Genomic DNA, 23,641 nt, shown 5'->3' with positions numbered 1-23,641 from the left:
CCTTCACTTCTTCATCTACATTCTCTTTGTCTTTGACTCCTGTGACCCGCACATGCAGAGCCCGATTCTTCCTTTTTTGCTCTTCCTCAATGCTATGTTAAACGTCTTCAAAAGGCCAAAATGACCTATGAGACCAAACTGATACAATCTTGGTGGATCTAATACAATGTCTGGGTACAAAAATAAAATGAAGTAAAGCGAAAAACTAAAATCTTTATTGCTAGATGTGAACTAAGCAGCTAGCTGGAACTGTGTAGGATCTGAGTAGGGGGGGTGAAAGTAGTGATTGGGGGCTACTACAACACAATGTGGGTGTGCGTGTGGGAATATAATGGGTAAGAGCTGATACAAAGGCTGATACAAGATGAGCAGGATGCACAATCCTCAAAAGAGCTAAATCATAGGAGATCCATCATCGATCGTTGGTGGATCTCATCAATCTCCTCCATGGTCAATAGTCTGACCGGGCGTCGTGCATGTTGAGCCAAAGTGATCCGAATCCTCTGATGCAGCCTTCGTCGATGCTGTGTAGTCCTGTGCGCACTTCACTTGCGCTACGTGGACACACTTCTTCCATAGTCTAGCATGAGTCTAGCTTAGGACTGAGCACCTAACATTGGTATCAAAGCTTTGGCAGTGTTCTGTATCACTCAAGGAAAGAACCACAAGAACCACAAGAAATTTTTTTTTACTTGTTGAGGTCGCACGAACCCAAGTTTGCTTGGGTGTGTTGATTCCTAATCGTGTTTTGTTGAAGAGTGACAGGAATCCCAAGAAAGAAGGGCTTGTCCAGCCTCCCCTTGTGTCTCTTTTCACTCATTGAGAGCGGACCGTGCACCTAGCAACCGGCCAATCGATGTGAGGTGGGAAAAAGTAACCTTGGTGTGAGCGCAAGGCCGCCAAGGGTTGCGCTTGCGGAAAAGAGTAGAACTTGGGTGAAGAGAAGATCCTTCTCAAACGCGGTTTGCAAGCGAAAGAAAACCCTAAAGAACCTCAAGACCCCCAAGACCCCCAAGAACCCAAGTTCCTTGTGAACTTAAGAACCCAAGACCACAAGAACCCATGACTTCAGAATGATCATCACTCGAAGCGGAATGGATACTTCGCTTGGAGGTGATGAGCATGAGAGAGGCAAAGAAGAATTTTCCCCACCGGGAGGTTTTTCCGACCCTTCCCCATCTACGACACCGATTGCACTAACTCCAATGGAGGAGTTGGCGCTGTTGTTTATGGAACAGAATTTACAACGCGAAGCAAGAAATGCTGCAAGAATAGCAGCCATAGAGCGCAAATACCAAGAAAGAATGGCAGCCATAGCGCGTGAGAGCGAGCAAGCACGCTTGGAAGCCAAAGAACGACAAGCCAAATTGGATCGTAAATACAAAGAAAGAAAAGTAGAAATGGAACGCAGACACGCAGAAGACGAAGCAGCGAACAAAGCAAGACAAGCAGAATTTGATCGCGAGATCAAAGCAAGAAGGGAAGAGTTCTTGCGACTCTTTTCTCAAGCTCAGGCACAGATGCAAGAGAATCAAAAAGGAGACTCTCTCAGTCTCTTCTTCTCTAAAGCATGACACACAAGATTTGCATGATTGTGTGAAGCATGATGATGATTTGATTGACAATGACTTGCATGATGTTTTGATTGACAATGATAAGCACAATGATTTGCATGATGATAAGCATGATGATTTGAATGACAAGCATGATGATTTGCATGATCAAGATGTGATTTCTCACAAGCATGATGAGTTGCATGAAGAAGATGTGATTGTTCACATGGATGATGTGTTAGTGGATGCTTTTTGTAGCAAAGCTAACCTTGTTGTAGATTCGATCAATCACGAAGAACAGATCTTGGCTTTCGAGTCGAGGTCCAAAGAACCCCCACAAGACGATTCGATCCCTCGGGAAGAACCGATCTTGGCTCTCGAGCATAGTTCCAAAGAACCCTCACAGGAAGTATTATGTGTTCGCATGATTGATACGCACACATTGTTCGAATGTTTCATTCGTGACCGTTTCCTGTATTTTAGTCAGCATCGTTATGTGATTCCTTTTCTTAGGCATGACAAATTGTATGTTGGGCACGTTTCTCTCATGGAGGAGCACGAATGTATGCGGATTTTTCATGAAAAGCTGAAAGGTATGTATGTTAGGGAGTCACATTCCATGACTCTTCCTTGGCATGACACAGTTTCCGAAAGAGCACATGAAAGTATAAGCATCAAGCATGGGCATTTCCGTTGTGAATTGCCACAGATGATTGCTCTAGATCATAAGAGAAGGATTCGATCTCATTGTTTGCGTGTGTGTGATGAACGGTTTGGCACTCCGTCTATTGGTTCATCGACATTGCATGCACAGTCTTTGAGGAAGACAAGATTTTTTCCATTCACTTTACATAAAATAGGTATGTTCATGTTTTTGTGTTGGAAATGGTTTCAGGAATTTTCAGCCATGGAGATTCTTGAAGATGGAAGAAGCACGACTCTCGACGAAGCTGAAGCATCGAAGGAAATTTGTGTCGCTTTCGGCGCGGCCCAAAGAAGCAAGCATTGCAGATCTTTATGAAGTTCAAGTACCGCTCAACCCACACCTCAGAGTGGGACGGCGAAGGGTCCCTTCCAGGATTCCGGATGCTATTGGCGATCTCCCTCGACGCCATACAATTTGATACCAATATCTCACTTTGAAAAGGAGGGGATGTCACGTGACACATCCAACCCTATGTGTCCGTGGACAAGCTACAGCATGATCAGGGTTCAGTCAGTCCAGTCAAGTCTAGATTAGAAGTGATCTGGCACTTTTGTGAGTCTATTCGTAGACCGTGCATGCCCAGTCACTTAGCATAGATGCATATCCTCTGGTTGCATACAACATGATCATCAGAATTCCCTTCAGAATCCATCAGATTCAGTCAGGGGAATTTTTGAGTGCATTTAGCCTATTTTCCCTATTTTTGGTATTTTTCACTTATTATTTTTAAGTGACTTCCCAACAAAAGTAGGTAGGGCAATTTTGGTAAGTAAATATATAAGCAAACCCAAGTTAGCACTTTCTGGCAGAAGAGGCAGCAGGAGCTTCCCGCTCAACAGGCATCTTCTCAGCAAGAACCCCTCAAGACCACAAGCACCTGGCGTTTGCAACTTGCCTCATCGCCAACCCCTTCAAGCTAGCGTTTTTTATCATCATCAGCACCAGATCCCTGGTGATTTCAGCCTTCCATGATCGCTAGCTCTCCCAGATAGCCACCGTTTTTCACTAACACTAGAAGAACAGCCAGCGTTTTTGGTTTTCATCCCTTACCGCATCACATGGTCAGCGTTTTCAGCCCTATTGGACAGCAGCAGATTCAGCCCTAGTTGGTTGCAGAAGATAGCCATTTTCAGCCGTCGAAAACGCAACCAAAACAGTCATTTTCAGCCACCGAAACAATCCCAAAATTCAGCAGATAGAAGATCACAGATTTCAGCCCTAAAGTCATCGTCGTCATCACCGTCGTCCTCATCGACATAGTCCCAGATTGCATCAATCCATTGCATCGTCATTGTACCACTTTGTGCAATCAATAAGTAGACCACTCTCGCCGACGAGAGTGGGGCCTTCGGAGGAGGGTTTTACAACGTCTCTGGTGTCGTATCTCTCTTCTCTCTCTATCTCTCAGTCTCATACACTTGCACTCACAGTGTCCATTCACTTTGTTGTGATCATAGCACTTTCCATTAAGAACGGAAGGCTCTCCCTTCCATAAGAACTAAAAGGAACCTTGAGCACAGTTCGTAGCACTCATCTTGAGCAAAGCACAAACAATCATTCCGTTGCACCTGACATTGGTATTAGAGCTCTGTGCGTGCTTCGGCTTCGCGAACTCAAGGGAAGAACCATCAAGAACCCAAAGAAGAACCATCAAGAACCTAAAGAAGAACCTCAAGAACCAAGAACCCCAAGGAACCCAAGAAGAACCATCGAGTCCAAGAACCCAACGAAACTCTCCCAAATTATTTTCCCTGAAGAATCTTTGAGTCCTGACCATGGATTTACGAGATTCGATCTTCATTGCCATGTCTTTGAAAGAAGATCGACATCGGATACACGAGAACCCAGATCTTGAGTACCAAGATCTCCTAGCTTTGTATGCGGATATGGAAGGAGTTGGAGACAAGATCCCTAACCTCTTTTGCATTCGCATTCGCATGTAGCGTGCGTCCATTTCCCTCGTCATTGAACCTTTGGAAAGGACTCCGGAACCACACCTCAGTCCATCAGCACTGGTAATGTTTTCACCACAGTCAGTGTTCGGGGAACAGCTCTTGCTACAGCAGGCAGAGTTAGCACTATCTGGTATAGAGCCCAGGCTGATATTCGGCAATCGTAGTAAGGTTGGACAGTGACCCTTACATGGTGTTTGCATCGCCAACAGTACCCACAACACCCAGAGCAACCGCAGTACAATCAGGCCCTGGTTTCGGAGGAATCTGCATTGGTTTTTGCATCCACGGCATCAGAAGCATTCATCAGTCAGTATTAGAAGTACAGAAAGAAGTTCGATAGCTGTGCCTCACTTTTAACAGGGGGAGATGTCACGTGTGCACTTCAATTGCGCCACGTGGACACGCTTCTGCCATAGTGTAGCATGAGTCTTAGCTTAGGACTGAGCCTTGCACCTTTGTGAGCCTCTGGTAGAACGTGCATGTCCAGGCTAGTCACACTTGCATACCCTCTCTTGCACAAGAACAGTCATTTCATCATGCAGGCATTTTACCGCGCGAACCACCTCTTATAAGTCATTTTATTAAAAGTAACTTTTGGAATTCTTTTTGTAAGTTTGTTGGAAAAGTAGGTAGGGCAAATTGCTAAAGATCTATAAAAGAAACCCATTGGGCACTCAATAGAAGCAGAAGAAGCAGGGACATAAGGAGGCAGGCACCCAGCAGTCAGGAAGCACCTCAGCAGAAGCCCTAGCGTTTTCTCAAGAAGAAGGCCCAGATCAGCCCAGCGTTTTCAGTTTTTAGCCTTGACGCCGTCATCATCGACACCATTGTCGTCATCAACTTCGTCATCGTCATCGCAGTCCCGGACGTGACGACGATGGTGTCGTCGTCATCGTCACAGTCACCATCGTCGTCGTCCTCAACATCATCGTCGTCAACATAGACCATCAGTACCCGTCGTCGACATATCGTCTTCGATATAGACCCCATCGTCGACATCACCGTCTTTGACACAGAACCGTCGTCGACTTCACTGTCTTCGACACAGCACCGTTGTCGACTTCATCGTCATCGACAAAGACCCTTAGTACCTCGTCGTCGACTTCATCATCTTCGACATAGACCTCCTCGTCGACCTCCCGCCTTTGACATAGAACCCGCAGTACCCGTCGTTGGCATCATCGTCTTCGACATAGAACCTCAGTATCCTTGCAGTACCTCAGTACCCAGTACCACAACATCAGTACCCCTTAGCATCAGCATCTCAGCATCCAGTCATTGTAGTAGCATTTGTGCAAGAATAAAGAAAGTACTTGCTCTGGCAATAGAGCAAGGGGGCCCTTGAGGGTTGGGACCCGACATCCTTGTGTCGTCTCTTTTCTCTCTCATCATCTCTCTTTCGTTCAATTCAGTTCAGTTCTTTCAAGTGAAGTGAAGTGTCCCTTGTGTTTGTTTGCGGAGTACTAGATCCGAGCAAAATCCTTATTCTCTTCCGCTGCACCTGACATCTGCAAATCTTTATCTGCTGAATTTTGACTCTATGTTGGTGACGATGTCGATGGCGACGATGCGACGACAACGTGTTGAAAACGCAGATGCCGAAATCTGCGTTTTCCGGGCTGAAACTACAAACTTGGCTGGATCTAACCGTGCAGCGAGGATCTGCTGCGGGAAGGTGAGATCTGCGAGGTTCTGGACTTCTACTGCGATGTCTGACTCCTGAAAACTGAAAACGCTGGTGCTTCTTGATGTCATGTCGCGATGAATCTGCAAAACGCTAGGGCTGATCTGTTGTCTTATGCCAAAACGCTAGGAAGTCTGTTGTCCTGCTGTCACCAGGTGGTATCTGCAATGCAAAATGTTGGAATGTCTGCAAGGCTGAAAACGCTAGGCTTGGTGATGTAGAAAACGCTAGGTTTGTTGCTCCAAAAAATGCTAGGTGTGGGGGTCTTGCTGAGAAGGTGCCTTGTTGAACACTTTGGTTCCTGCTGCCTCTTCTGCCAGAAAGTGCTAGCGCTAGGGTTTCTTATATACTTCCTTGCAAAATTGCCCTACCTGGTTGCCAACAAAAGTCACTTAAAAATAATAAGTGAAAAATGTCAAAAATAGGGAAAATAGGTCTATGCATTGTAAAAATGCTCTTGATGGGTTCTGATGGAAATCTGATGGTCATGCTGTGTGCAACCAGAGGATATGCATCTAATCTATGTGCCTGGGCATGCAAGGTCTACGAACAGACTCACAAAAGTGCCAGATCACTTCCTAAGCTACTTGAATTGAACCCATGTCATGAAGTAGCTTGTCCACGTACACATAGGGTTAGATTTGCACGTGACATCGCCTCCTTTTCAAAGTGAGGTACTGGTACAGAACTGTATGGCGTCGAGGGAGATCGCCAACAGTGTCTGGAATGTTGGAAAGGACTCTTTGCCGATCCACTCTGAAATCTGATGGTCATGATGTGTGCAACCAGAGGAAGGTGGAGGGTCGGAAAAACCTCCTGGTGGGGAAAACTCTTCTTCGCCACTCCCATGCTCACCACCTCCATGCGAAGTATCCATTCCGCTTCGGGTGATGACCATCCACTGAAGTCTTGGGTTCTTAAGTTCACGAGGAACTTGGGTTCTTGTGGGTCTTGGTGCTTGGGTTCTTGAGGTTCTTGAGTTCTTGAGGGTCTTGAGGTTCTTGTGTAGCTTGCAATCTGTGTTAGAGAAGGATCTTCTCTTCACCTGAGCTCTTCTCTTTTCCGCGGACGCACCTCTTTGCGGCCTTGCGCTCACATCAAGGTTGCTTTTTCCCACCTCACATCGATTGGCCGGCGGCTAAGTGCACGGTCCGCTCCCAATGAGTGAAAAGAGGCCCAAGGTGAGGCTGAACAAGCCCTTCTTTCTTGGGTTTCCTGTTACTCTTCAAAAACACGATTTGGAATCGACACGCCCAAGAGGACTTGGGTTACGTGTGACCGCAACAAGCAAAAAAATTTCTATGGTTCTTGTGGTTCTTTCCTTGAGTGATACAGAACACTGCCAAAACTCTGGTACCAACGTAAGGTGCAGCGAAAGTGAAAGTTGAACTTTGCTCAAGATGAATGCTCCGAACTGTGCTCAAGGGTTCCTTTTACTTACGGAAGGGAGAGCCTTCCGTTCCTTTAGTGAGAGAGTGCAATGGACACAAACAAAGTGGATAAACACTGTGAATGAAGGTGCTGAGACTGAGAGATAGAGAGAGACGAATACGACACCAGACAAGTTGTCAAATCCTTCTCCAAGGGCCCCACTCTCTATGGCGAGAGTGGTCTACTATTGATTGCACAAATCTCTACAATGCTTTGGACTTACCGACGATGTCGACGACGAGACGGGCTGAAATCTGAAAATGCTAATGGCTGAAATCTTCAAATCTTTATCTGCTGAATTCTGACTCTATGTCGGCGACGATGTGACGACGACGCTTTGAAAACGTAGATGCTGAAATCTGCGTTTTCCAAGCTGAAACTGCAAACTGCGTTGGATTTGACCGTGCGGCGAGGATCTGCTGCGGGAAGGTGAGATCTGCGAGGTTCGGGACTTCTATTGTGATGTCTGACTGCTGAAAACTTAAAACGCTATGTCTTGTCGCGATGAATCTGCAAAACGCTAGGGGCTTATCTGCAAACCAAAAACGCTAGTGCTGATTTCTGTCATGTTGTGGAATTCTGCTAACGCTAGGGCTGATCTGCTATCTTATGCCAAAACGCTAGGGAGTCTGATGTCCTGCTGTCGCTAGGTGGTATCTGCCATGCAAAACGCTGGAAGGTCTGCAAGGCTGAAAACGCTAGGCTTGGTGATGCAGAAAACACTAGGTTTGCTGCTCCGAAAAACGCTAGGTGTGGGGGTCTTGCTGAGAAGGTGCATGTTGAACAATTTGGTTCCTGCTGCCTCTTCTGTTAGAAAGTGCTAGCGCTAGGGTTTCTTATATACTTCCTTGCAAAATTGCCCTACCTAGTTCCCAACAAAAGTCACTTAAAAATAATAAATGAAAAATGTCAAAAATAGGGAAAATAGGTCTATGCACTGTAAAAATACTCCTGATGGGTTCTGATGGAAATCTGATGGTCATGCTGTGTGCAACCAAAGGATATGCATCTAATTTAAGTGCCTGGACATGCACGGTGCCAGATCACTTCCTAAGCTAACTAACTTGAACCCATGTCATGAAGTAGCTTGTCCACGTACACATAGGGTTAGGTGTGCACGTGACAAGTGTCTAGAATCCTAGGAGGATTAGTACCGGCGATTTTGTGAGCCAGCTCGCAAGATGTGCATGTTTGGACGAGTCCATTAGATTAGGTTTTCCAATTTTGGATCCTTCTTGTAGAAATGGTTTGTACAAGCATTTTGACAGATGTTATTATACTTTGGTGGGCATCTGACATGACGAGCATGTAGATCTTGGTCAGAGGAATGTGTCGGTTAGTCAAATGGTTCACATAATTGTGAGGTATCTTCCTTGTGCGCACATTTGCACATTTTTCCTACCTGGCACAAATTTCCCAATTTGACCTAAAAATCCACTATAAAGGGAACCCATTGCCCAATATTTCTCATAAGTTTTGCAAGCGCTATTCAGCCCAGCGTTTTGCATTGCATGTGCAAGCTTGGCGTTTTACACCCGGATCCCAGATTTCAGCAGATCAGCCCATCCTTTTCAGGTTTCAGCCCTTTTCTTGGCCGGAACCGGCCCGGATCTGCTAACGCTAGCCTCTCCGTTGCAGCCCGGCACTCCGACAGCCATTGAGCCTCTTCTCGGCCATTCCCTCGCCGCATCAAGTCCTCCCATTGCTGTCTATCATCGGCATCGTCAAGATATGCGTTTTTAGCCTTGCTTTATGCGACGAATTGGTTGCGTTTTTGCAGCCAGGTCTGCGTTTTTGGAACCAGATTTCAGCCCTTCATTCCTGTCACATCGGGAGCGCAAATCAGCCCCACATCGACCCCTTGGTGGCCATCAACAGCCCTTCATCGAGATGGATCCAAAGGTGCATCAAATCAGCCCCGGAGGTGGCTTTATCTTCCCCACTGGAGTTAGTAGAATCTGCACTTAAGGTATTGCATGTGTATACATTGCATTTATGCAATCAAAAGCACTTACCATATCGGCAATGGTGTGGGAAGCCCTTTAGAGGGTTGGTTGGGACCCCATCGGGTCTCTCTCTCTCTCTCTCTCTCTCTCTCTTAGACACACATTCCCTCTCTTCAAGGAAGTAAAAGGAACCATCTCTCATGCTGAGTAGCACACATTAACGCAAGGAAAGAAGTAAAGATTTGTGGAAGTGTAAAGTTTTGATCTTGTCACCATTCAATTCTGCTGCACCTGACAACTATGACTCACCTACCTTGGAGAGTCTAAGAGATGCTCTCACTACCGTTTGCTTGCTCTCATCAATTGGCACTAGTCTTTCGGTTTTCTTGTAGGAGCGAATGAGGAGTGCTAGTGGGGTGTGCAAAATAATTTCGCTTGGCTATCTAGAGGCAAACTTGTAGATATTTGGGTTTCCATGTTGGCATTTATGTGTCAGTTCAACAGCAGTTTGTGCCCGCACTACACCATAGGAAAGAAATTTTTCTGCCTTTGGCTGGCAGAGCCCTTGTGGTGAATCGGGTTCTTCTTGCGAGGGCTTGGTTCACCACATCTTGCATGACTCTTTACTCTGGCATCATGGCACGTTTGAGGCGTCTTTTACGCAACTTTCTGAGGGGCGGCCTAGATGATTGTATTGACACTCGACCACGAGTCCATTGGGACATAATCATTTTCCTTAGAGAGAAGGGAGGCTTGGGGATTATTGATCCAGAGCTAGAGAGCAAGGAATTGCTTGCCAAGCTCATAGTATGGAGATTGTTTCTAGGGGCTGACCCTTGGAAACTATTTCTGCACCATGCTTTGTCACTCTGAGTTACCCGGAACGCGGAACGGGAAGGGCGACGGGATTCCTGCGGAATGCGTGAACGCTAGAGCTTGTGGCAACCTTATGCATTGTCACTTGTGAAGGTAAGGGGTAGGGGGGGGGGGAGGGTTGCATTTCTTAAGGGGGAGCTGAAATTTCTGCCCCCAAATTTTGCCCATTTATGACTTTCCCTTCCAACCTTTCTGACCCCAGTCCGGCCGTTCAGGGCTGTTCCGGTTTGGCCATGCTGTCTGGAATGGCTAGCCGTTCCAGACGATCCCCCTTCCCCGGAACGCTGTTCTGGCGTTCCATCCCCCTAAAAACCCCTTCCCCGGTAATCTGTTGTCACATATCTCTCCTTGTTTTGGTTCTGTGGATACTTCTGGTGTTTGGCACCTGGCCATCTCATCTTCACATATGGACCTTTGGATACATCTCATTTGTCACCATTTATGTGCTGCTTGTTGCGGATTTGGAAGGAATAACGTTTTGCTTTGATTCGACACCCACCTTGTGTCGAGGAGGTAGCGAGGCAGCCACTTGTGTGGGAATGCGTGTGTGACAGATTCAAAAGGGCGTGAGCTAGGCGGGAGGACTCACATTGATTGGGCTCGATGGGATGACAGGCAGAAGGCTCTTTACACCGTTGGTCAAATGCTTTCCTTGGTTGGTGCATAGGTTATTGGTGCTACCTATGGGATCCATAGAGGGGGGTTTGTCCATATGAGAGATTGATGAGGCTATTCCACCTGATTGGCATGGCAACATCGAGTGCTAGACTCTTTTACCTTCTCGTCAAGGTTGGTGGGTGTACTTCAATCCTCGCTCTCTCGCCCCGATTGTCACTAAGCACTGGATTCTAGTCTTTAGCATTGCTGAGATTGGCCATCATGGATGTCACATCAGACTCGAGTTTTAGGGTGATGCTCCACGTGATCAGCGGTTGACTGCCCATTGGCAGCCTCTTAGAGTGGCAAGCTCTTGTGTTGACCGTGTTTTCACTACTGAGGAGGCACCACTTTGGAGATTGTGGATTTGGTAGGGAAACTTGAAAGCCTTTTGTTGAGTTGGACTGGATCCCGTTGAGTGGCAGTGGCCTTCGTTGTGAGATGATGGAGTCCCTCTATCCTTTTTTGAGTACACTGTCTCCCTTGGGAGGAGGCTTCTTTTGCAAACCTGGCACCCACCTCACCGTCCATGCCAGTTAGAGGTATGGCACGATCAATGCATCCTCTTGGTTTTCCAGTGATAGTTTTGGTCATGCATCGAGACCTTTCAGGATCAGTTGCAAGATATGTCGTTTCATGTGGAGGATAGCACACGTAGGATTGCGTGTGTCACTCTTAGGCTGCAGTCACTAGTTGTCAGACATGTACTCTAGAGCCTAAGTCCTTGAGGCACTGTTTTTGGGTTTGCTCATATGCGCAGCCAGTGTGGATGCCAGATTGTTGCTTGTTGATTAGAGTGGGCATCTGTTTGCTTGTTAATTAGACTGGGCATCCATGATGGATTCGTGACGTGGGGGGCAATTGCATGGCTTTTGCAATTTCCAGGGTCACACATCTTTTTTCAGGGCCTGTCGACAGATCCGATCCTCATGCTTCCTTAAGATATAGACTGGGCACTCTTCGGATGATCCAGATGCAGGTCATCAGTTGGATTTCTGCCAACGGGATACAGTTTTCACTGCGATATGCAGCAACACGCTTTGGACCATGTGGAAGGTTCGATGTGCCCACATTCTGGGCTCACAGTCTTCCCCTACATCCACCATTTTGACAGCCATCTGGACTTGGCTACTGCATACTCTTCACAGTCAGTGGGATTCTTCAGCCGGCTCCTCCAGGGCAATGGAGCAGCGTCAAGTGTCGTTCTTTACAGATGGGCGAGATTGTCAATTCTTTTTAGTCGGGATTATGCCCACATCACATGGCACTATGCAAACATCCCCCCCCCAAACCGGTTCATTTTACACTCATCGTATAGATCACCTCGATGTTTACATAGCCTACACATTGTTACCTCGCTTTTGTACTTCCTCTGGGTGATAGGCCATTGAGAATCTCTAGAAGTCTCTGGTGTACACACAATACAGCCCCTTTGAGAGAGAGAGAGAGAGAGAGAGAGAGAGAGAGAGAGAGAGAGAGAGATGAAGTGAAATGAACTGCTATATTAACGTCTTCTAAAGGCCAGAGAATTACAACATGGTGAATCTGATACAAGATCTGGATTCAAAGAAAGAAATTAATTAAAACTAAACAGAAACACCAATAGATCTCTAAAACTTGGGTATCAAGAGCCTGAGAGAGAGAGATTTTATCATCGTCCTCGGAGGTCAAATACGACCTATGGGACCAAAGATACATGTGATGTACTACGGGTGGGGCTGGTAAATGGTTCTCTATGCTCAACGATCGTGGTGATGAGGATCACAATGGAAAGCCCACATTGTGGCTGGGAAAGGAAAGTGTGTAGGTCAAGTTATGGCTGAAAACATGAGGGAAGCAAGTTCACATGTGAGCAAAAGCTGAGCATTCTAGGAGTGTGTGGTCCGCAAACTCTCAAACTTGCAGTGAGCATAATGTGCATAGTGGATGGCATTCTTCTCCATTGGCCCAACGCCCCATCTTACATTGAAGGCAATGGGAGCTAAGCCGAATGGCTGTGATAGTGCATAGTGCCGACAAGGGGATAGGCTCAAGCATAAAAGGGTGAGTATGATTTCCTTGTTTGGTGAACATGGTTTTGTAGTTGGGGGCAATATGGGTGTTGTGTGTGTGTGTGTGTGTGTGTGTGTGTGTGTGTGAGAGAGAGAGAGAGAGAGAGAGAGAGAGAGAGAGAGAGAGAGATGAAATGAAATGAAACGTTATATTCACGTCTTCAAAAGGCCAAAGTGACCTATGAGACCAGAAAGTTACAATGTGGTGGATTTGATACAAAGTCAGAGTAACAAGATGACAAAACGATGGAATTCTAAACTGCTAGGTGTGGACTAAGCAGCTAAACAGCTAGCTGGGATAGCTAGATCACAGGCAATCCAGCATCGGTCGCTAGCGGATCTCATCAATCTCCTCCATGGTCAATAGTCTGACCGGGCGTCGTGCATGTCTAGCCAAAGTGACCCGAATCCTCTGATGCAGCCTCCGTCAATGCTGTGTAGTCCTCCGCAGTCGTGGGCGTCTGGATCTCCCCAGCTCAGTCACTCGATCGATCAGTATGCCTCTGTTGTAAAGCAACGAGCGTTGCTGTTGTAGTAACTCCTTCGGGTGTCCAATGGCAGCTCTAAAGAAGTTTTGTGATCTGTCTCTGAGACTGGTTAGCCTCTTCTCTCATCAGGCTCTCTCTGTGTCTGCGCAGCTCGAGCAAAAACAAACCCAAGCATCTTTGATCCTCGTACCGCATGACTCTAGAGAATGGTCCAAAGCCCTCTCTGAACAAGCAATGGAAGCGGCCTCGTATCTCGTAGTAGACGGGGCAGTGGCATGTGTAGTGCGACTCTGTCTCAGGCTCGATGTCACACAGGGGGCATGTCCTAGCCTTTGCTGGTACTCCGCTGTATCTCCCAGTCTCGATCCGTAGCTGGTGTGAAGATGTGTGTATCTGGCCAATAGCACATCGTATCCCATGAGACAAGTGGGTGTCCATGTATCTGGGCCTCGTCACAAAACCATCCTCCGTAAGTTGGAGGAGATGCTCTCTGTAGAAAGCCATCTTCGTGCCCAGCTCCTGTGCTAGTTGTATCCATGTCCTCTTGGTGTCTAGCTGAGTCAAGTCCTGGCGAATGAGCTTGGTGATCTCGGACTGTGTAAGAGTCAGAGAGGGTGCATCCAGTGAGTACTGGAAGGGAGGCAATCTGTCTATACTGAACCCATGCGCCTGAAACCATTATGTCATCTCCCCATACCAGCATGCTGTATCTCCTTGCATGGCTAACTGTCAAGAGGACTCAAGTGCAAGGCGTGCATATCTGTCTCTGCGAAGTTCCCACATGCTGTGTATGAAGGAGACAGATCTAGTGAGTGCCTCAACCACCAGTGGGGGGGCAGCTAGCTCTGCTCGTACAATAGCACGTGGTACTTAAGCCTTGGCTCTAATGAGCCGCGATATCATAGAGACTAGAGGCTTCTCCATGTCCCCCCATCCATCACTGCGGCCTATCCTCCCGTGATGATCCAGTGAAGGTCCCCAAATCTCAGCTCCATAAAGCAATGCAGAAGCCACCAAAGTGTCAAAGAGCCAGAGCTTCGTCCGAGGCTCCTGAAACTGAACCTGTGAACACATCCTTTCCAATCTACGCAATGCTGCATGGGCTCTGGTCAATCTAGTCTCTGCTGCCCTCCTCAATGAAAATGCTGGCCCACTAAAAACCACTCCATGGTAAGTGTAAGCATCTGTATACTCCACCTTCTCCTGGCCGTATGTGAAGGCGGGCGCTGACCTCCTGATCCACTGTGGGGTGGTATTAAATACCATGACCTTGGTTTTACCAAGGTTGACGGACAAACCACTTTCCCTGGCAAATTTATGCAAAGCATCCAAGTGACGTTGCATCCCCTCCGGAGAGTCGGAGATCAACACTATCATCAGCATATAACAATAGTGGAATCCATGTCCCTGCCAGCTGTGCACCTCTATCACCATCTCTCTCAATGTAGTCAGAAACCTCATCTACATACATACCAAATAGAGTAGGAGAGAGCGGGCAGCCCTGCGTCACCCCAATAGTGGAGTAAACCGGTGTGGATAGGCCCTCTAGGGTGCGTACATGCCCCACTACTAACCTGTATAATGCCATGACCCCCCAAATGAGCTCTGTGGGTACTCCCATCTGCTGTAATCTGCGCATCAATCTAGCTCTGGGCACTGTGTCAAATGGTTTGCGGAAATCCACAAAGCTACAATAGATCCGTCTCTCACGCGATCTGCCCTCCTCAATGATGGCTCTTAGTGTCAAGATATGGTCAAGAGTAGGAAAACCCCTCCTAAAACCTGCGTGTCCGGCTGTGCGTATCCCCTCCCTCTCTGCCCATCTACTCAGCTCTGCTGCTCAAGAATAGATGCGTACAACCGTGCCAATGTGTGTCCAATCATGATAGTGCGATAGTTCCCAGGCTCCATAGGGTCTCCCGTCTTGAAGATAGGTACAATAGTAGATAGGCTCCAAGTATCAAGCAAGCCCTCACACATGGCACGGTTAAACATAACTGCTAGAAGCTCTGCTATTAAATCTCTGGCATGCGTGAAATGCTCGGCCACTAAGCCATCATGATCATATGCTCTCCCAGTCCTCATCCTGTCAATGGCCTTCCTCACCATCTCAGCGGTGAAAAAAGCACATGTGTGTGGGCATGGATCGGGGGGGTCAAGAAGGGGGGGCTGCTCATGAACTGTGTACAGAGATGATGCATACTGGCCCCAGGCCTCTGTAGTGCTCATGAGAGAGAGAGAGAGAGAGAGAGAGAGAGAGAGAGAGAGAGAGAGAGAGAGAGATATGAAATGAAATGTAATATTAACGTCTTCAAAACGCCAAAATGACCTATGAGACCAAAAGGTTACATGTGGTGAATCTAATACCAGGTCTGGGTACAAAAAGTACAAAAAACTGAAAACAAAATAGTGGGTAGGGGTGGGGTGAAAGCTGATACAAAGGGAATACAAAGGGTGAGCCGATACAATGGAGCTCTCTGACAGTCTGAGGCATCATATGCATAAGAGAGAGAGAGAGAGAGAGAGAGAGAGAGAGAGAGAGAGAGAGAGAGAGAGAGAGAGAGAGAGAGAGAAAATAAATTGCGACAGCATGCCGTTCTAACCCGAGGAGAAAATGGAGAGTTCAAGCTTGTAGACAATCATTCCACCCATGGCACGTTTGTAAACGGCAACGTGTTATCAAGGGGAGCTGCCGTTGTTCTGAAACAGGGTGACATCTTACGGTTTGGAGCGAGCACCCGGACGTATGTTTTATGTGAGAAACCTTTCTGCTTAAACAATACTTGAGCTAGCAAGCTGTGATTATCTTTAACACAACGAAGGGTTACTTCTAGCCATGTACCGAGTCGATGGCGTTGTTTGCAATGTGTGTTTTGAAGGTGTATTGCATTAGCTTCTTAGTTCACTTGACTACACAACTCTCTTTCATAAGATGAAGTGAACTTGCATCTATTACTAAGACTTAGTGCTACCTTCCTCCTATAGACCTCATATTGAAGGAAGTTGCATTCACATGAATCATTATTAACACCTAGTTTTATGATTCAACTTACATATTTTCTCTCTTTTCAGCTGAACATATTGTTTTTTTTTCATGATTTCCACTTGCTCCATCTTGTCTTTGTAACTAAGAAAAGCAAGTCAATATCCTGAAATTTTCGCTATGTTGCCTGATTTAAGGGTTGAAATTTGGTGGGGCTTTTTTTGCTCTTTTTTTTTTGGGCTGGCTTTTCAGGGCCTTTCATTTGGTTGTTTTTGCTAGAAAACATATCCGAACAGCTTCAGTAAATTATTTAAATAAATTGCTCCTATTCTTTTGACACCCCATTCAAGGTCTTTTGCTTTTGTAAAGGAATTTCCTTCTCATGTGCTTATTACACGGACTCAACTTTATGCAGTGAAAGCTGGTACGACTTCTCTCAAGTTTTTGATGTTATTGTAAGAAAATTCTAAATGGAGAGAGAGAGAGAGAGAGAGAGAGCGAGAGAGAGAGCAATGGACATATCAAGGCATTTCTGGTGCCTCGATATGTCCATTGCTCTCTCTCTCTCTCTCTCTCTCTCTCTCTCTCTCTCTCTCTCTCGCACACACCCACACACACATGCACGTTCACATGCGCTGCCCCTCACACACATACACCCACATTAGGACATAATGATGTACAACCTAAGCATATACCCACAAGCATCCTAAAGGAAGACCAAAAAGTAGGACAAAATTTTGAGAATTCGAAAGGCATTGTATATGAATGATGAATGATTTTGGGCCTCAAACTGCAGTTTTGTGGACATTTACTAATTGAAGAAAATTGGTTTAATGATATCTTAGTCCCCAACAATTGGTGGTGTAGCGCAGGGTGTACCTTGAGCTATTGCATGCACTATTTGGTAATGTCAGCCACCAACTTGGGTCTGATTGAACAGTATGAGTCCACCAATGGGAGTGTAATTCCTTTTCCTATGTTGTAGGAGAAGACATAGGGTTCCGTTGACCTAAGATCTAATCCGGAGTTTAAAAGCTTAATTGCTACCTAAATGCATTGGATAGCTAGCAATCTTCCAGAGAGAAGTCGTAATGGTTTAGCACAGAGATGCCTTGTCAATTGTGAGATTAGAAAGTATTGTATGAATGCTTGTATTGTTTTGATATCAATTGTTGGAGAATATGGTAGGATTGCATTTGGACACGTTGATTGAAGTGTCGAGGACATTGAGCTATATATATGTTGAGAGATGTATGTGGTTGGGAACATTACGTGCATGAGAGCTAGCGTTTTGTAAGTCTTCCATGTGTAGTTGACTTGTGTGAGGTCTGAGGCTTCAGGTAGTAGGGCAATGTATGTGTGCACATGTGGGTGTGGTTGCCTATGTTGATATGTAAGATTTGCTATTGCATAAGTTGTATAGATTTCTAGGTTGTGGACAAAAATCTCACATTGTGTGGCCCATTCTCTATGTAGTGCATCTTGTTCAAACCACAATATAGCGTATGGGTGTTTGTTAGTCACAAGCTTGCACCTAGCTTCTTGACACCTAGATTGTAGTCTTGCATAGCTTGAGATTATCATCTTGAGACTTGTCACGAGACAAAATAGGGGCAACCGAAAGTTTGTATATGTGCATCTCTATCAAAAACATATAGACTCATCAAACACTTATTATGCTACAAAAACTATGTGCTTGAAGTACTATGCGGAAAGTGCATTTAAAATGCACAAAGCAAAGTAGAATATTGACCTCGTAATTGGTTAGTTGTCTCGTTCTAGTATGTGGCACAATGAACCATGTTTTGACAAACTGCGAGGAATACGATGGGACTAAGTAAACTTTTGAGCATGACATGAGGTAATGACATAATCTACATACTATATAGTGCAGGGATATAGACGTGCCATGTAGAAATATAATGGAGAATTGGCAATGTGACTCTTAAAAGACGTGCCTTGCCTCGTAGTCTATTGTGCAATCCAACCAAATGCACATGCATGGAAATTTGGAAGCAAATAACATGCCTTGATGTCTTGTCGATGTGTGGTTGCACTTGGTGATTGAGAAAAGATTGCCAACTAGATTGTCGATGTGGTTATTTATGGGTGTTGTGGCACATAAGAGACGAGTTAGAACAAACAGGAAGAAGTTAAAATACATTGGATTCTTTAACCACACAATTGTACTCTTAGTAGTGTACGAACTATGAAAATAGACCATGAGAAAACCTTTCCAATAAGATCGATCTAGGAAGTGACAAATTTTAAGAAATGAGTTGTGTTTGTAAACCAAGCCGTATGTTTGTATTCTCCACTAGCTTGACTATCTTGTCATGAGTGGAATGGTTGCTTTGAACACTGGTATTGTTAAGTGTTTTGATTTGTATGTGAGTTTCTTCCCTTTAGGGCATATGTGAAACAATATGTTATTTTTCTTGTATGATGAGAAAAATATTCATGTTCACAGTTTGGTTCAAAAAACCTGATAGAATTTTAAAATTTCTGCTTTTTCTATCCGAGAAAAAGGAGAGTTTTTTTCCTGAAAAAAATTTCCTCACTTCTGCATGTTCCAAAACATTGTTAAGTTTATAAGATTTCAAAAATTCTCTCTTATTTTTTTGCAATATGTCTTGCTGAGGCCATCATTTACAAGTAGATTGGGGCTTTTCTCTTTTCGACTTTTCTTCCATGAAGGATAAGTATAAGGTTTATAGTCGGGCACACTATATCACATCTCCCAACCCAGGATTGTCATAGGAATTGGTACGTTGGGTTCCTCTAACCTAAATCTACATTCTCGTAATGCCACATGCCCACCGAAGTGTGATAACATCTATCAAAACCTGTGTATAAACCTTTTATCAAGAGGGTTACAAAATTTAGAAAGACTACTAAATCCCTTAGACTCTATATGCAAACCTTGGCTCCGAAGACGTAGTAGCAAGATACCCATGTGGCATATAGAGACATGTGCACGTGACAAAAGACCACCATTCAAACAAGCTACATGAGCCTCTAGGCTCTGATTAAGAGACATGTCAAACCTCCCCCTAAGAAGCCAATCTCATGTGATAGACATGATAGCCAACCTCAACAACATTGTCAAACACCTTGTGTCCCAAATTACATAACAATTGAGTGTCCCAATTCGGGGTCAGAAAGCGCCCACCAGCTTTGATGGGAGGGCTAAAAAGCATGTCCCCCAAGGCGAGCATGCCAGTTAGCAGAAGTAATTGCATCTATCTCTTGCATACGTGCAACAACCCTTTTGTGAATCCCATAGGTAACACCAATGACCTCTGCAATTAGGGAAGCCTTCCACCAATAATTTTAAGATGCTGCCAGACCAAACCTCCCATCTAGCCCAATCAAGGTGCGTCCTCTCTCCTAGTTGTGGCCCATGCAAAACTATCACATGCGCATTCCAAATAAGTGGCCGCCTCTCTACCTCCTCCAAACAACGAGGCGCTTGTTGAATTAAAGCACGACACATATGCATCCAAATCGTGAGCGAGCAGTGCATAAAGGGTGACAAATGAGACATATCCAAGGGTGCATCTGTAAAAATGAATCAAATGGTAGTGCCAAGTACCATCACTATCCATAGACCCAAAACGAGGAGAGGCACATGACAAAGCATGGTATAAAAATTGCTTCCAACGCTCAGCCCCAAGAAACAATCCACATGTTATGAGCTTGGTAAGCAATGCCTTACTTTGCATTGGATCAACAATCTCCAAACCTCCCTCCTCTGTAGGCAAGATAATTGTGTCCCAATGAACTCATAGTCGTGTGTCAGTAGACCCATCTGAACCACAGAAAATTGTGTACTAGGCGGCGCAAACGTGCCATGACTCCAGAGTGAAGAGCCATGCAAGATAATATAAACGAAGCCGTCGCAAGAAGAACATGATTTACCACAAGAGCTCTGTTAGCCAAAGACAAAAGCAAGGAAGACCAATGGAAAAGCTTTCTCTTGTTAGACTAAAAAATTGGCTCAAACTATTGCTCATAAGTCAAATCAATGTCAACATGAAAATATAGGAATTTGCAAGTTTGTCCCCTGAGCAACCATATGAAATTGTCATCTACACCCCAGTAACAATCCTCATTGACTCCTACAAAAAAATCAAAAGATTTATGCTAGTTGGTAAGAGCACCGTTGGCCAATAAAAAGATAGTGAGGCCATCTTGTAAATTGTCCAAAGTGCGTGTGTCACACTGTGCAAAGAACAAAGTGTTTTCTTCATACTTCTGATCCAATAAATAATGGTGAGCCATCCAAAGACATAGCAAGACCGCGCAACTGTGGAGTCCCGACTCGTAGGAAGAGTGATATGGCTTCAACCGAAGACAAAAAAACAAGGTGCCAATGGGCATCCCTTCTGGCATTGCAAAACGGATGAAATCTCCTCCCAATGTGTCCTCTAATCCTGACAACATTGGGAGCAATACAACAACACAACAAGTGTTGAAATCCAGTACAAGGGAAAACCCATCCTTTGCATAGTGCCCTCTAGAAAACCCCAATCCACTCAATCATCTGCCTTCTCAAAATCAAGAAGCATCATAGGTACTAGCTATCCTGACTACCGCGTCCACTCAACTTCGCATGAAAGTGAAAAGGTTGTCCAAAATGCATTGATCCTACATGTCTCTACGCTTCTACATTTGGTGGCAGCATTTTGTTCATCGACTGAATTCCACATTTTTTATAACACTGCCTTATCACAATTTTTTGAAAAGTGGTGCCCAACGTTTAATAACCACAAATCTCTCTCGCAATTCACACTTTGCAAACTCCTTGTGAAATGTGGTCAAAGCTTGGAGATACGTTTGATCAAGACGTTACAATGCGAGCAACCACACTTCTTGGACAATTATTTACCATCAAGTTGGAAGCTTGGACTCAGTTGGATGAGGACAACAGTGACAGTGAATCTACTGAGGACTACACCAAGTTTGCTGATGTGGCACAAAGTACATTGGCAAGAATTCAAGCCTTCTAGTTCATTGGTGGGAGCCCCAACATACTTCATCCATAGAGAGGCATGTGAACAACAGAGAGGGGCAAGTGGAGCTGCCAATATGTGATTTGGACCCATGTGTTGGAGTTGAAGTCATTAGTGTTTAAACCTGTGTTCACATTGCATCTAGCAAGGGACCGACGTGACACATACAAAACACTATGGATGTGCACACAATCCATTGATGTTGGTGTGACTATGAACATGGTTTGCTCCAAAATTCATTGTCTTGAAATTTTTGCACGTGATGTGTTCACAGTTCAGGAATGGAGATTCTTGGACATAGACTTTAGTGTGGTCTACAATTCAACTTTCTATGAGGCAACCGTTGCTCAAGATGGCATTCATTTTGGTGGCAAGTTCGTGGTTGTATATACAAGGTGTGCCAGATACGTACTACTTTGGTGCCCATGGTAGATTCTTCGTTGATTTGGTCTTCCTATATATGTCCACTATAAGCTACAAAGTGTTCGTTTTAGTTATGCATCCCAAGTGAATGCCCAATGTGACCCTATTTGTCATTGTCATTACTTATTTTACTTTTTTGACATGAGTCTACGTTGAGCAATTCTTGTGAGGGGTATTTAAGTCGTCCATGAGACTATATAAGAAGCTCTCTGTCCCTACTGTAAGAATCATTCAATTCATTGCCTCATTAGTTGGTTCGAGCAATCTCTCTCTCTCTCTCGTGCATTGTCTCTCTCTATCTCTACACTTGTGCATTGACACTATTATTGGCTATGTATGCTATATCTATGTTTTATAGTAATCATTCTCTAGTCTTATTGTGTAAAGGAGCTAGATACCACCAAAGCTTGTAGTCCTTTGAAAAAGCCTCCCTTGGCTCACCATTGGCCTCTCGCAAACATGGAGAAGGTTTTAATGGCTAAGGCTTCCACACATGGCAAGTCACATTCGGTGAGTATCTAATGAAGAAGGGTCTTTGGGTCTTTGGGGACTTAATGAGTTTGGACCCCAAGTAGGAGGTAACCCTATAACTAAAGCAACTCTACATCCTTGATACTTTCTTGATGAAACTATGTGCACTTTCTTTATGAGGCCTCTTCAGCATATATGTATGGACCATGCTAGAGAAGACTTTGGAGCTAAAGGCCAACACTCAAAGGCGTCTCTAAACTCTACAAAATCAGCATGGAGAAAGGAGAATAACCCCCAAGCCTTATTAAGAGGCTTGAGAGCTTATGTACTAAACTTTTCTCCAACCAAGGTAAGTGGATATTGAACGACAAAGTTGATGTTTTTCTTAGTGCCTTGATTGAGGAGTAAAGATTGTCACCGTGGTCAAGGAGAAAGATCCATACCCAAGCTTGGAAGAAGTCAAACCATTCTCTTGTAGTGAGTGTAGCTTTCAAAAGTGTAAGGTAGATTTAGAAAATTGTTAATGTGGTATTAAGGATCCTGATGATATTGCAATGGATGCTAGCAATAAAGAGATTGGTGCACTTCGACTTAAGATGGTAGATGTGACTTTTTGAGAGTGAGCAATTAGATAGAGCATAACAAATGGAGGCTTGTTGATGACCGTCCAAAGGCCATCATGCCCACTCTGTGTCAACATTATACACACTTTCAGAATATGATTATGGGCTACAATCCCGAGGGATTCACTAACAATAACCATATGATAACATGAGTGTAAGAAAGGGGAAGGGTGTATACAAGGGAAGAGAGGTGCATGGTCTTGCATATAGAGGTGGAAAAGGAGCATTTGATGAAAGTAGGTGATGTCCCCTTATTATTATTAGTGAATCCCCTAGGGCTACAATATTGTAAGAGACAATACAACGCGGTAGATGTTCTAAGTCAGATGCTAGAGATTTGGTTCAAGAGATTTAAACAACACCTGTGAGCATAACTTGTTCTAGCCTAGGGTGTGGGGTCTAGTTAAAATGTTTGAAAGATCTCTATAAGCTTAGCTTTTTAAATGCCCAACTTCAATTTGCCTTTGTGCAAGACTTGCTAATTCGAAACATTTGATTAGTGCTATGTTTGTTAGATCCCACGATGGTTTGAAAAGTACACATACTCTTGATATGGAAAGAACGCTTTTGTGGGGGGGAAAAACAAGGCGCGAGATGCAAGAAGAGAGCATGAGAAAATACTAGCTTTTGGACAATGTGACTCGTGTTAAGTTCATTAAGAAGATTGTGTTATCAGCATAAACATGTAACAAATCAATTGAACACACACAAATGGTGCCAAAAATGGGTATGTTTTATTAAAAGAAAAATTTACAAATATGTTTACAAATCATCCATGA

At 44.8% G+C, this 23,641-nt stretch overlaps 1 protein-coding gene across 4 annotated transcripts in view; it reads left to right on the top strand.

Annotated features, from left to right (window-relative positions):
* Window positions 1-16,408, top strand: part of LOC147436397 (uncharacterized) — an 85,694-nt gene extending 69,286 nt beyond the window's left edge. For 2 of the 4 annotated variants that reach the window (XM_086489313.1, XM_086489311.1), the window contains exon 7: window positions 15,937-16,408. In XM_086489313.1, the coding sequence (XP_086345439.1) occupies window positions 15,937-16,134 (198 nt within the window). In that variant the 3' untranslated portion in view covers window positions 16,135-16,408. The remainder of the gene's footprint in view (window positions 1-15,936) is intronic. The other 2 variants (XM_086489315.1, XM_086489314.1) reach the window with 1 other exon arrangement.
* The last annotated feature ends 7,233 nt before the right edge of the window (window positions 16,409-23,641 follow it).

This window comes from Adiantum capillus-veneris, chromosome 18 (genome assembly GCF_014529385.1).
Source record: "Adiantum capillus-veneris isolate H3 chromosome 18, ASM1452938v2, whole genome shotgun sequence".
NCBI classification, from domain to species: domain Eukaryota; kingdom Viridiplantae; phylum Streptophyta; class Polypodiopsida; order Polypodiales; family Pteridaceae; genus Adiantum; species Adiantum capillus-veneris.
Note: the sequence above shows the minus strand (reverse complement) of the source record. Positions and strands in the feature narration are given on the sequence as shown.